At 39.0% G+C, this 12,386-nt stretch overlaps 1 protein-coding gene across 3 annotated transcripts in view; it reads right to left on the minus strand.

Moving 5' to 3' along the window:
- Positions 1-12,386, minus strand: part of LOC117423445 (WW domain-containing transcription regulator protein 1-like) — a 37,913-nt gene that overhangs the window by 11,487 nt on the left and 14,040 nt on the right. For all 3 annotated transcript variants that reach the window (XM_034039254.3, XM_034039252.3, XM_034039255.3), the window contains exon 2: positions 1,992-2,128. In XM_034039254.3, coding sequence (XP_033895145.3) covers positions 1,992-2,128 — 137 coding nt within the window. The remainder of the gene's footprint in view (positions 1-1,991; positions 2,129-12,386) is intronic.

Below are 12,386 nucleotides of genomic sequence, written 5' to 3' on the forward strand. Positions count from 1 at the left end.
CTTTTCTTCTTCATTACAGTAAGTATTTCTAATGATTGATGAGTATCCTGTTGGATCCTGATTCTCCTTGGATATAGAGCGGTTTAGTGGTTTGCTGTTTTTGAATTCTCTGTGTGTAATTAATATATACACATACAGTATATAGATAGATAGATAGATAGATTTACAAATCATTTAGATCCCATCCCCGAGTATCATTGTACTATTATTTACACACACAGACACACTTTTCACATAGCTTCAGAACCGAACAGCTGGCATGCGCGCACACTTGCTTAGCAGTAGATGTAATCTGGCTCTTTCATCATTAAAACCTGCCTCTAACGACTTTGTTTGTGGTCAGAAGTCCTCGGTCCACCCAGCTGTCTTTGAGCAGGGTCCAACTATAGACTCTTACACGGGGTGACAAGGCACATGATTGGGGTTTCTCTCCACAGGGCTGTCGAGTGAGGAAAGGCTGCACTCGAGCGAATGCTGTCCCCAGTGAGAGCCTCTTGTTACATTCCCTGCTTTCAGTTCTGATTTATTAGATATCAACTCCTGTTTGTTGCATCTTGAGCTGATCAAGGGCTTCCTGCAGTAATGAGTAGGATCATTTTCCAGTGTATTTAATCCTGAGTTTCCACCACTGCCCCAAGCCCTGTAGAAACGCCTTGCTTCACACGTCTGTTTGTTGTTGATTCCTCTGATACTCCTCTCAGGCACCCTAATAAGCCTTCAGATAACAGAGCTTCAAGGAGCTTTTCAAGTGCTTACTTGCAAAACTCGCAGACAACACCTTTTCTCCTACTGCACAAGACATCTAACGAGGAACTGACATTTGGTACTAATTTACTGTACAGACTGACAGAGATGAAATAGTTTAAACACATGCCACAAGGCAGCTTTTCTTTAGGCTTGCCTGCAGTGGGAAAGTAACAAAGAAGAGCGTCATAGCTCGAGTCATACACTCTCTTCCCAACAGGCTGCCACTTGTTTTGCTGCCAAGATTTCATTTTTATCTAGTTTCCAGCTCCTTTCCAGTCATATTGGAAACTGATGAACGTTAGTGTTTAATGTTTCAGTCTGTCTTGCGTAAGAAGCTGCAGTTACTCAAATAAACTACCCACATTTGTTTTTAACCATATCCTTTACCATGTCAGGATGTTAGTGATGTTAAGCTAGCAATTTTAAAGTTATGGATGGTTTATACAGTCAATGGGATTAGAGGAGTTGATTGTTTTAGGCTTTACCAAGATATGACACACACACACACACACAAGAAGTGAAGAGGATGCCACGTTAAAAATAATTTGAAGCAAAAAACGTAAACGGCTATGTCTAAACCATAGAACTTATCAACTATATGAAGCTCTACCGTTGGAAGTAATAAAAATAAAAAATAATACTACATCAAACACTACCTTGACATATTTAAACTGACTGTTAATTTAATGATGATGATAAGCTTTAAAAATGCATGGGTAAACACTACATACATCTATATAGCATTTGAGACGAATATATTTTTATCACAGGATAAGAAGCTATCTTAAAAAGACATCTTTTTTAAAGAGTTTCCTCTATTAACTCATTAACTTTAAAATCAAGAAAAAAATCTTTTTAACATTGCAAAATGAGATAGAAAACACATCACGAGTGCTTAAGAGAACTTGTAAATATAGAACACAGTTGTTTGGTTCTAGTTTTGTGACATTAACAGGTGTAACTTTCAAAAAACAGCTGTTAATTCAAGACTGGATTAAACGCTTTGAAAATATGGCCCGGTGTATTGAAATAGCAGGGCCCACAGGAATGCTGGTACCGCATAGTCCTGCTGAACCCCATACACACTCCTGGTCTGGAATATGAGACGCTCTGACAGCGAGCATTGGTCAGTGTGGCTCATCCAGGTGAGGAGTGCCCCTGGACGGGAACAGGCCAACAGGCTGAATCCCAAACAACCTCCTGCTCTTGGGGTTTTGTGATTGGTGTCAAAAAGAGAGGCTCACCCAGGTTTGGTTGAGACATTGCCATCGATCTCTGCTGCATTGGAGTGGATGTAGCCGGTGGATGGAGGCTCATCTGGTTCATCGCTTGGCTCATGGTCTTTCGTGGATCCTGCCATGTGGTTATCTTTTCCATGTGGCTGTACAGGGTGCAGAAAAGGAAAACACGTTAACTGTCTATCATATTACTTATTATGTTTGCTTCAGGTACAAAGTTTTACAAAAGAGTTTTTCAGATCTGAAATGCATGAATCATAAGGAGGTTTATGTATTATGTTTAGGCTATGGCTGCCAGGGTCGGAGGGGGGGGTGCTTCCTTGGTGGTCCTGCAATTCAACAAAGTACCCGGCGTGTAAAAAAAGCAGCTAGATGCTAAAACAATGAAACAATGCTTTTGCAGCTGGAGATATTTTATAATAGCAATGCAGCAGCTCAAGCTGGCCCCCCATGGTGGACTCAATCTTTCACCCATGCCTTGCTTGACTGACAGCACCTATAGGATGACAGCTCGGTTGTCTTGCTCGGTTATTGCTTAATCAACTCATCAATTCAAGAATGCTGCACAGCAGGGTTTATAAAGACACAGTGGCTACTCCACCCTCTAATGTTTAGCAGGTTTTACAAGGAATCAACTGTAAGTTCCATGCTACAGGTTGCCCAACAGTTACATATAATAAGCATCATAGCAGTGAATGAAGACTTTCACCCAAATTCAGGAACAACACTGCAGTGCCAGTTCTCACTGCAGTGTGCAAAGTTAATGGTTGCTTTTATTTAGAAAGCACACACTTTGTATGCATTAGCACTTATGCGCTGTTTCTGAAAAAGGCCATTGATAAGCCGAATGGAGGGGTATCTAATTCTTTATTTGTCTAAAAGTGTTATGTTTAACAAATATGCTAAAATAATAATAATAATAATAATAATAATAATAATAATAATAATAATAATAATAATACAAAGATGTATCCAGCATGAAAGAATTGGTACAGAATTGGAAACAAATGAAACTTTTTAATTCACACTTTTTCTCTAGGCTGCTGTAGGTTTGCAGTTGAAATGTGGTTGAGTGAGGGTCAAAAAAATAAATAAATAAATTTAAAAAAAGGGATGTTCCTAGCAGTGAGTGACAGAGATGGTAATGTTAGAGTCTTTGTTTAAAGATTCCTAGAAAGAACATTGAGGAACATATATATATAATTGTGTTTTATCAGCCTTGAAAATGATTATATGAAAATGGTTGCTTAATTTGTCTTACAACACATCCCCAAAGCCTACTGTCTGCAAGGCATCTTCATTAAAAGGGTGGGCCTTTCAGTCTCTGGTGATTTTAATGTGTCATGGCAGCATGCAACACTGGTGCCCACATGGCTGATTTATCCTTCACCTGTAGTTTACTGTCATTTAATAAACTGTCCCACCTACATGTATTGGCACACTCTTGGTGTTTGATCATTCATTAATCAGTAATTATCCTTGACTCTTAAACTGCTTTCGCAATACAGCAGCACCTCATTCATGTTGTACTTTCATGGTATACTGAAACTCTCAACCCCAGCTTGTTTTAATGAGCAATACAATCAAATATTTACCACTGCCAAAATGAAACCCAAATCCTCAGTTGTCTTATGACTTTAAAGACAGTGAATTGAATCTACATTTATATTTTTTTGAATGGTCATTGAAACAATACTACTGTCTGTCATTTATAGGAATCTTACAGTAGGATGCCTATCCATACTATGGAATCTGTAAGGAAGTCTTCTTGTGTGGTGAGAGCAATGTCATTTCCTTATTTTCCTTTTGTTCTGCTTTTCAGTCTGCAGACAGAGGCCGACTTTCCTTGAGCACCTGATTCTCATGTCTCGGAAGTCTGCTGTTTTGAAATTCCGGCTGTCTTGCATTTGTGTAGGTTGCATCAACACTTAAGTAAGAACAACCCTGTCTTTTAAAATTTTGCCCACTGACTATTGTTTAGGCTCCTGCTTTCAAAGCTGGCAAAGAGTTTACTAAATAAGCAAAAACAGTTTTCAATTCAAACTTACAGCAGGTATGTTCAGTATGTTTACATTTCTTTTTTTTTCTAAATCTAAATGAATCCAGACATGCATTTATATTGAAGCTATAATACCCAACAATGGACATATTCAGATATTACACACTATAAACATTTCCTGTGTTGTTTACCACCTGTCACAATGTGTTTTTCCATATCAGGTTTTGCCACTTAGTGTTGACTTCTCAGAATTCATTATATGACCTGAATTGCAACACCACAAAGCCTGATGGCTTGCCCGTCCTCTGGACTAATTAGCCCGTCACTAGAATCTTAATCCAGCATGCAAGAATCCCAAACTTAGCTTTTATTCCAAATCAACTCGACATGAAAAGGATGACATGAAAAATTAATCAGATCAAGTTTTTTTGTTGTTGTTTTATTCTTTAATCAATTTTGCTTTGCCACAAGTGCTTTTTGACAAACTATATTCACAACAAAGATATGCCTGCGTTACTCCTATTTTCAAACAATCAATATAGTTTCCAGCTTTGTTGCAACATGAAATGACTTTCGTTTCGTAGGCATAGCTACACACTTTTAATTAAGACAAAAGAGCAGCGCAGGTGGCATCCCGTGCTTACAGACTGGGATGTTGACAGTGTGTGTTTATATTATCTTTTTTTTATTTTTTTTATTTGAGGTCCAGGGGCCACGTTCGTTATAGCCAAAGGTTTCTTATAATGAAGGCCGTTATAGCGAGGGTGTACTGTAGTTTCGGATTCAAATATGTGAAAGTACTGTGGAACGTATTAAATTGTTTCATCTGGGCCTGAAGCCGGTTGATAAATGAAATGATTTTGGAGGCCTTAGTTGGTCTCAATTAATTCACCACTTCGGGGACGGAAATAAGACTCCTACTGCACAGCAGTTTCACCCATTCCAGGTTTTACTAAGTGTTTTAGTTGTAGGCAATCTGAGTTTAATGACCACATTTAGAAACAACACTTAAGTGAGCTTTCTAAACACAAGTGACCATTAACTGTGCCCCTTTAAGTAAGCATTAACACCTAAGTGTTACTTCGCAATACCGCCATTATACTTTTAAAAATACAAAAACACACAGTAGGCCAGTAGTATCAATGTCTTTGCACTCAGACAGATACCATTTTGGTGTTCCTGAAAGTTGCAGAGTTGGCAGTAAAGTATTTAACAAACCAGGGACAGCACAAGAGTGAGCTTCCCCACGTTGCCCTGGCAACATGTCGGAAGCTTGCCCTGGAGTTACCATACTCTTAGGCATCGAAGGAGCAATACAGTTATGACCACCCGACCTTCCAAGGCTGGCTTTGTGTGTCTGGAGGTTTGGTAGGCGGGGAGTTATCAGGACAGGTTTTCTTGTGCCGTTTGACTCACTTAAAGGAAAACCCAGTGCAGTGCAGGCAACAAATCTTTGACTCACCACTAACAACCAACCCACACAGAGTGACTCATGCTGCACCATTCACAATGCATTGAAAAGATTAGCCACTTCCTGCTGCACTGTAGACTGCCTATTTTAAACACCAGGAAACCTGCCACCCTTTTTTGTTGTAAATCAATGCAGTTACACAACACAAGAGCCGGTTTTATTGAGGTTGAATAGAAATACGGATACATCCTATTGAATTCTTAAAATAACTGATTGCTGCTTGGTGAAAATTATTTTCTATTTTTTTGCTGTGTAACCTTGTTTCCCACAAGAGAGATCTACAGCCCTCTCCTGGTCGGCCTGCCTGCCCTAGAAACAAGTTCAATGTTGCCAGGGTCACGCCCTGCTGCTTAGGGGGCCCAGCCACCCCCAGGATTCTACCCCAACAGGTGCTGGGCAGCTGCGGAGCTGCAGAGCGAGTCTCCCATGAGGCATGGAGGGTAGGGGCAAGCAAAATGCTCACTAATCCCAAGATGAGAGGAACCAGTCTCAGATTTTACTACCAGATCACAGTAGTAATGTAGAAAACGATCAAATTACTGATTCAGAAATATAATATAATAACCCCAAAGAAAGATAGAAAGAAAGAAAATAAATCACAGCAGTTCATAAACTGGCCTTCTTTTCCAGGAACTCAAAAAAAACCTTGTTTTGTCTCACCTGCTACAATGGATATCTAGCGCTCTGCTGAATGCTTGAATGCTTTTGCCAGTACCAAATATAAACACAGAATTCAGACAGTATTATCTGATCAATCTTTTCTTTCCCTTAAAATGGGCATCTTCGTGAGCCCTAATGTATTTAACAGTTTTATTGCAGGCCATTTTTACTGTATATGAGAAGGTCCAAGTCACAATATCTCAGCTACACTGCACATTCTTGGATTTTTAGTTAGATTTGCATGTACTGTATGCGTATAAATATCAAATGCTTTATGAGCTGCAGCGACTGTTTCTGTTTTTGCGTGACCCTGACTTTGTTGGTGAAGGAAATGGACAGAAACAGTGTTTCCAAGCTGTTTCTGTGAACCACGAGTCTGGGGAAACAGCCTGCACTTACATGGCTCTTTTATCTAAGCCAAATACACACTAGCACTGCTGACCACATCCTGTCGGATGGAGAACAATAATTGCTATAAGTCTTGTCTCTGCTCTCTAGACTGAACTCGCCCTGCTCTTAGTCTTTTGGAACCAGACCTCCTGCTTCTATTCGACAGACTATATTCTTTTTTCAAAACAGAAATGACACAGTGCATCAGCAGTTTAGCTTGTGTCAGTCGTATTGTTTCATGTAATACAGCTTGGTTTGGCTCAAAAGCCCAAAATAGAATAGGATAACGCCCATGCATTAATTCCAGGCAAGCCGTTAAGATGTAGGCTTCATTAGCCCAACAAATCAGAAATGATGCTTAAGTATGTAACCATAATATTTCACTACATGTTGATATCTTCAAGAACTTGTGCTATGGAATGTTGATCGCATGTTTTGTGTGACAGTCACACCAATGGGTGTATGGTCATCTCCACTACACAACAGTCACGGAGGGTTCTGGAGGGTTTTGGATTCCTAAATGGTCGCAAGTGTAATATTTTTACGTTCTGTTGGTAAGACTATACAAAATAATACTGGTGATTCTAAAGTTCCTATGGGGTGTCCAGTTGCCACTGTTGTCATACCAAGTCTACAGATTTGAAGAATGTGGATAAAGACTACTAAAAATAAACAGGCCATGAAGATGCTGAGGCTGGGCGTAATCAGGCGGCAGCTATGGGCAGCTGTTGGGAATTTCCATCCTGCTCTAGGCTAGTTTCCAAAAGATTCATAACCCAGATCCATTGCTGGTTGCTTTCAGCAGCTCCAGAAAGACATCTTACCTGCAGCATCTGTCAGTGTAGGGGCAGAGGTCAAAGGACACTTTTGTAATTATCTAACCCGGGAGGATATTTTGTCAAGTGGTCAGTGCACAGCACTAATACCCTGTTTCCACTGACACAAGTGGGCTGTGTTCTTTTTGCAGGGCCTTACCGGAAGCAGGCTTTGAGTCTGGTCTCAGGCTGTTGCTAAGGGGGCTGTGTTACTGACATTCACAGAGCCTCTTGAACTTGAACATGTACTTTCACAGAATATCTCACAGGGATATTTGAGAACCTGTTCAATCTTTTTATTTTATCTTTTGTGCCATGTAATCCTTTAGTTTGGCACAGAACCACAAACAAAACTTTTGAATGTTGCCATGAAGTTGCCTGAACAGAAAGTGTACAGTACCTTGGGACAATACTTGAAATGGTGACAAGAACAGAACTACAGTGCTGGTATAAGGGTGTTCTGAGGACAAGAGATCTTATCGGGTTAAAACTGGCCTTCTATTACAGACAGAGGAACCAGAGAGTCGACTAAACTATCAAATCCCTGCAACTCAGCCATTCATCAACCATTCATTTATCAGATACGTAAACATGGCAATTTATCAGATATGGACTAGAAGGAGTTAAACGAATTTAAATTCCCTGTGACATTAGTTTGCTTTTGTTACATTCCTACTGATGTCTCTCTCAATAACCCTTTTTACATTTCAAAACGGACTCGACAGGGATAGGTAATAATAATCTAGTACTGAAGGGTTTCATTTGAACTCCCCTTTCCCTTTTAATACGATACATTTCACACACAGTCTTCTGTTAGGGCAAACTCAAGACAAAGACTCTTTTAAGAACAAAAAGTGAGGACTTGGTAATGCAATTATCACATGTGCATGGTACGGAAGCCCTACAGTATACATACCTAAACCTGTCCCACATTCCTTATGGCAATATACTCTAAGTAAGGGGCCCACATTGTATAGACTTGGCTGTTTCTTTTGGGATGTTCCTGAGTGTACTATTTAACCTTTATTTTCTATTTGCGTTTCTAATCAGATGTATTCTACAGAAAGCACCGGATAGGTTATGTTTGAAACTGTTTAAAATAGACAATCCAGCAGAACTTGACAAGATGTCCTTCTCCACAGGGCATGTCTGCAAGGTCTGGGCGCCAAGGAGAGCAGTCGTATAATCTGTCCTTTACAATAGGGAACGAGGGGTTTCCTAGTGCTACATTACTGATGAAGGCATAGCTAAAGCATTTCTCTTTTTGACTGTTTAATCATTGGTTAGGATTTTACGGGTTAAAAAATAAGTTAATTTGTAACCTGACCAGTCTAGAAATGTACATTTATGTTGAAGTCTATGGCAAGGTAATATCTTGAGCCCCCACTCTACCATATTCGTTAATTAGAAATAGTCACATCAATGTCTGGTTTTAAGTGGTTTGATTTTGTAACTCATTAAAAAAAAGAAAGCATGTAATTTGGCTGAGCACTGTTTTATTCAAAGTACAGCAAGTAAATACAAGTTTCCCCACCCAGAGAAATCTTAGGATTCAAATTGTTTGTAGCTGCTGCAGCATACCAGTTGGAATTTTGGAGCCAGATGTATTAAATTGAATTACAAAATGGAAGGGAGGGACGAGAAGGAAATGGAATGCAGGGCTATTAATAGATTGTTCCATTAACCAACACAACACTGTGAAGCTGCTCTGGATAATCAAGCCAGTACGGGACTGTAATGCAGAGCCTACCAAATACATGTCTGAACAACTCAAACTGTGCAACTTTTAACCATGTGTCTGCTCAACCTCAAGAATGTAATGTCTGCATTCTCAATGCTAACATTTATTTGAATTACATTTCTAGTCCAGATTGCTAATACTTATATCAGCACAGCAATATCAGCACAGATTCAACGTGATGAGTCTGCAAGGTGTTTCATTGATCTGGAGGGATACAGTACATGCCAATTCCTTGTTAGGGGTGGTAATTTGCAACAAAGTAAGTTCTCACTAGAAGAGAAAGTTATTTGTGTGTCTCAGATACAGAAGCACCTGGGAACTCAAGTCTGTCCTTAAAGTCTTTGAAACAAAGCGGCACACAAGAATCAAGGGTTTTCACCATTTGAAAGTAGCCTTAAAACATGACATTTTAATACAAGGCACTTTAATTATTCCAACTGCTCTAGTTCTTAAACATGAAAGAGTGAGCTGCAGAATTTCATTGAAGTGGATAGTGCTGTAATCTCAGCCCTTACTGTAAACGAATATTATATTTTATGAGTTTTTTTTTTTACTTCATTAAATGTCACATGCCAGTAACATTTTTCAACTAATGACAAATAGGCTAACCAAGCATTATACAGTCAAGAAGATAAATGTTTCAGCTATGCCTTCATCAGTGCTGAAGCACTAGGATTACAATTCCATAGAATGTGAGTGCTATAGATTTATAGTAAGTTTCTATTGAAATACTACGCAAATAGGCAGCTGCTCACCATGTATTTTCAAGCATAAAACAAAAACTAAGAACAAAAAGTATCCGGTCATTAAATATACTAATATCATCACAGCAGAACGATATCTGCAATAAAATTTATATAAAACCTATTCAGCAAAGCTTTTCTTAATACGTGAATGTGACAGCAATGCTTAATCTTTAATCAAGCATGTATTTTTGGTGCGACCCTGGAATATTTGTAGGTTCGTAGATGGGCTAGTTTCCCTTAGGTCCACTTTTACAGCTGTTGCAAAGCACTATGGGTGGCTCCTCTTGTTACCCTTGAAACAACTGGTGGGAACCCTGCACCAGACACTGAAGCACAGTTGTTCATGGAACGTTCTAACTATAGCTATCACACTTCTCTGCCAGTATCAGTCACTAGCTGAGGGCTTACAGTAGGAACTCGCACAGAAACAGTGTGGAGCCACCAAGCTTAAACAGCTAGAACATCAAGGAAGAATATTGCTGTGCACGCAACAGACAGTAAACAACACACTCAGAGGACACCTTACTACAAATTCATAATCCTTATATAATATTGTAGATATATAATGATTTTTCTTCATTGGCATAACATTATAGCGGGATATGGACATTTAAAGAAAGTAAAGTACGTTTAACAGACTCCCAGTAAAAATTATTTTGAAAGTATATTTTTGCAGCAGTTTCTATGGGCAGTACTGTACATGTAAGTTGCTGCAGAATGTTATGCCTCTGTGAAATATAACTACACAGCGTGACACTACATACTCCAGTGTCTTTGCAGCAAGATAATTGGATAAACCCTTTAAATGAATTTTCCACTCAAGTGTTTTCACACAGAAAAAAAAAACCTGTAGAAGTGAATAGGGTTTAGGAAATTAGCTTAACCTTCTTAAAAAAACAGCTCCTTTCATAGGACGACCACCACAGACACAGCTTGGTAGACAGTGTGCTCCGTCATCAAACCTCCTAATGACTTATTAATTACAGCTAACACTAACAAGATTCATTTCCCTGTATCAAATTCATTCATGTGAACCTCACCAACAGTGAGACAGCAGCACGAATTAGAAACAAATGCACCATTCAGCCATATTGATAATATAATCTGAAGAGCTTGGCTACAGGCCCAGTACGCTAAATAACTGCAGGACTCCATGAAAGGGGCTCATGTCAAACAAGAAGATAATTGTCAAGTTAAACATTCATATGCAGAAATACTTAGAAGAGAACACAAAGATCTATTTTTTTCTTGATCTCCAGATACATTTGTGCATGTTATTACCTTGTGTTACAATGCTTTTTTAGTATGATCTGAAAAACTATGCAAAACTACAGTAAGACCCAGAGTTTGAAGAGCATTGATGTCAGCTTCCTTTGATGGCAATCATCAGAAAAGTTCGGAATAATTAAGAACTACACCATAATAGTGATGCAGGACTTCGGGGGACCGCAGTGCCTGCAACATACTTGAACTTAAAGATATAAATGGAGAGGAACTTAAAGAACACACCTAAAATCTAATTACACTGGCTTCAAAATCAGATGCTCTCATTAAAAACAAACAAATAAATACAAGAAATGAGGAAACACTTCTCCATGATCATATTATTGTCTCCCAGATGATCATATTAATAAAGTATTAATTATATAGCACATGTAATGATTAAAATAAATATCTAAGAAGAGGTCAGAAAGAGAACAATATGCTAGTTTAACTAAAAGAACCAACTCCACAAGCCAAGACAACAGACGCAAGTCTATGAAATGCAGAAGCTAGTTGGGAGTATTTGGCTAAACTTCTGTAATTTATGTTTTGCATTAGTTTAAAATCACTGTGCTTAAGTGCTTTCTTTGCAAGAGCAAAGAATGTTAACTACAGTATTTGACACAAGTTGAAAATAAACTGATAACTAACAGAGATCCAGAATGAGTTCATTGCAGTTCCCCTATGGAAGTCTGAACCATCATCTTAGCTCCCTCCCGTCAGGCCGTTTCCAGCTGATAAGACCACAGGGTCTCCAGAAATTTTGTAAAACAGGAAGCTGGTCCCAGAGAAATAGGTACACACTGGTACAAAGCTGAGTCTGGTACAACACCATCCATTCTCACAACCCTGGCTTCCAGGTCAATAAATTGATTAGCTTACAGAAAACAGTAACAGCTTCCAGCCTGTACCTCAGTGAACTTGGGAAGCAACGCTTGTTTGGTGTTTAATAGAAAATAGGAATGCTGTGCAATCGGACCATGCAGAGATGTACTGGGCCTAAGCTGAATTTCGTAGCCATGGTTACCACGTATTAGCTCTCAATGCCCAGCATTCCTGGTTTTAAGATGCTGAGTGGAAAATGGCTTGGAAAGTTGTAACATCCAACAAATCATTGGTTTTAAACACACACACACACACACATGCACACACATGTTTGCATTCCTATATTTGTGGGGACTTCTCATTGACTCTCTCTATATTTTTATTTACTATGTCTAACTCCAGTCAGACAAAACTCCACACAGAGAGAAAGTCGACAACAAACTAAATATTTTGGCACTTCTATTTTAATTTTTTGAAAGCTCATTTAGTTC

Source organism: Acipenser ruthenus, chromosome 17 (genome assembly GCF_902713425.1).
Source record: "Acipenser ruthenus chromosome 17, fAciRut3.2 maternal haplotype, whole genome shotgun sequence".
Lineage (NCBI taxonomy): Eukaryota > Metazoa > Chordata > Actinopteri > Acipenseriformes > Acipenseridae > Acipenser > Acipenser ruthenus.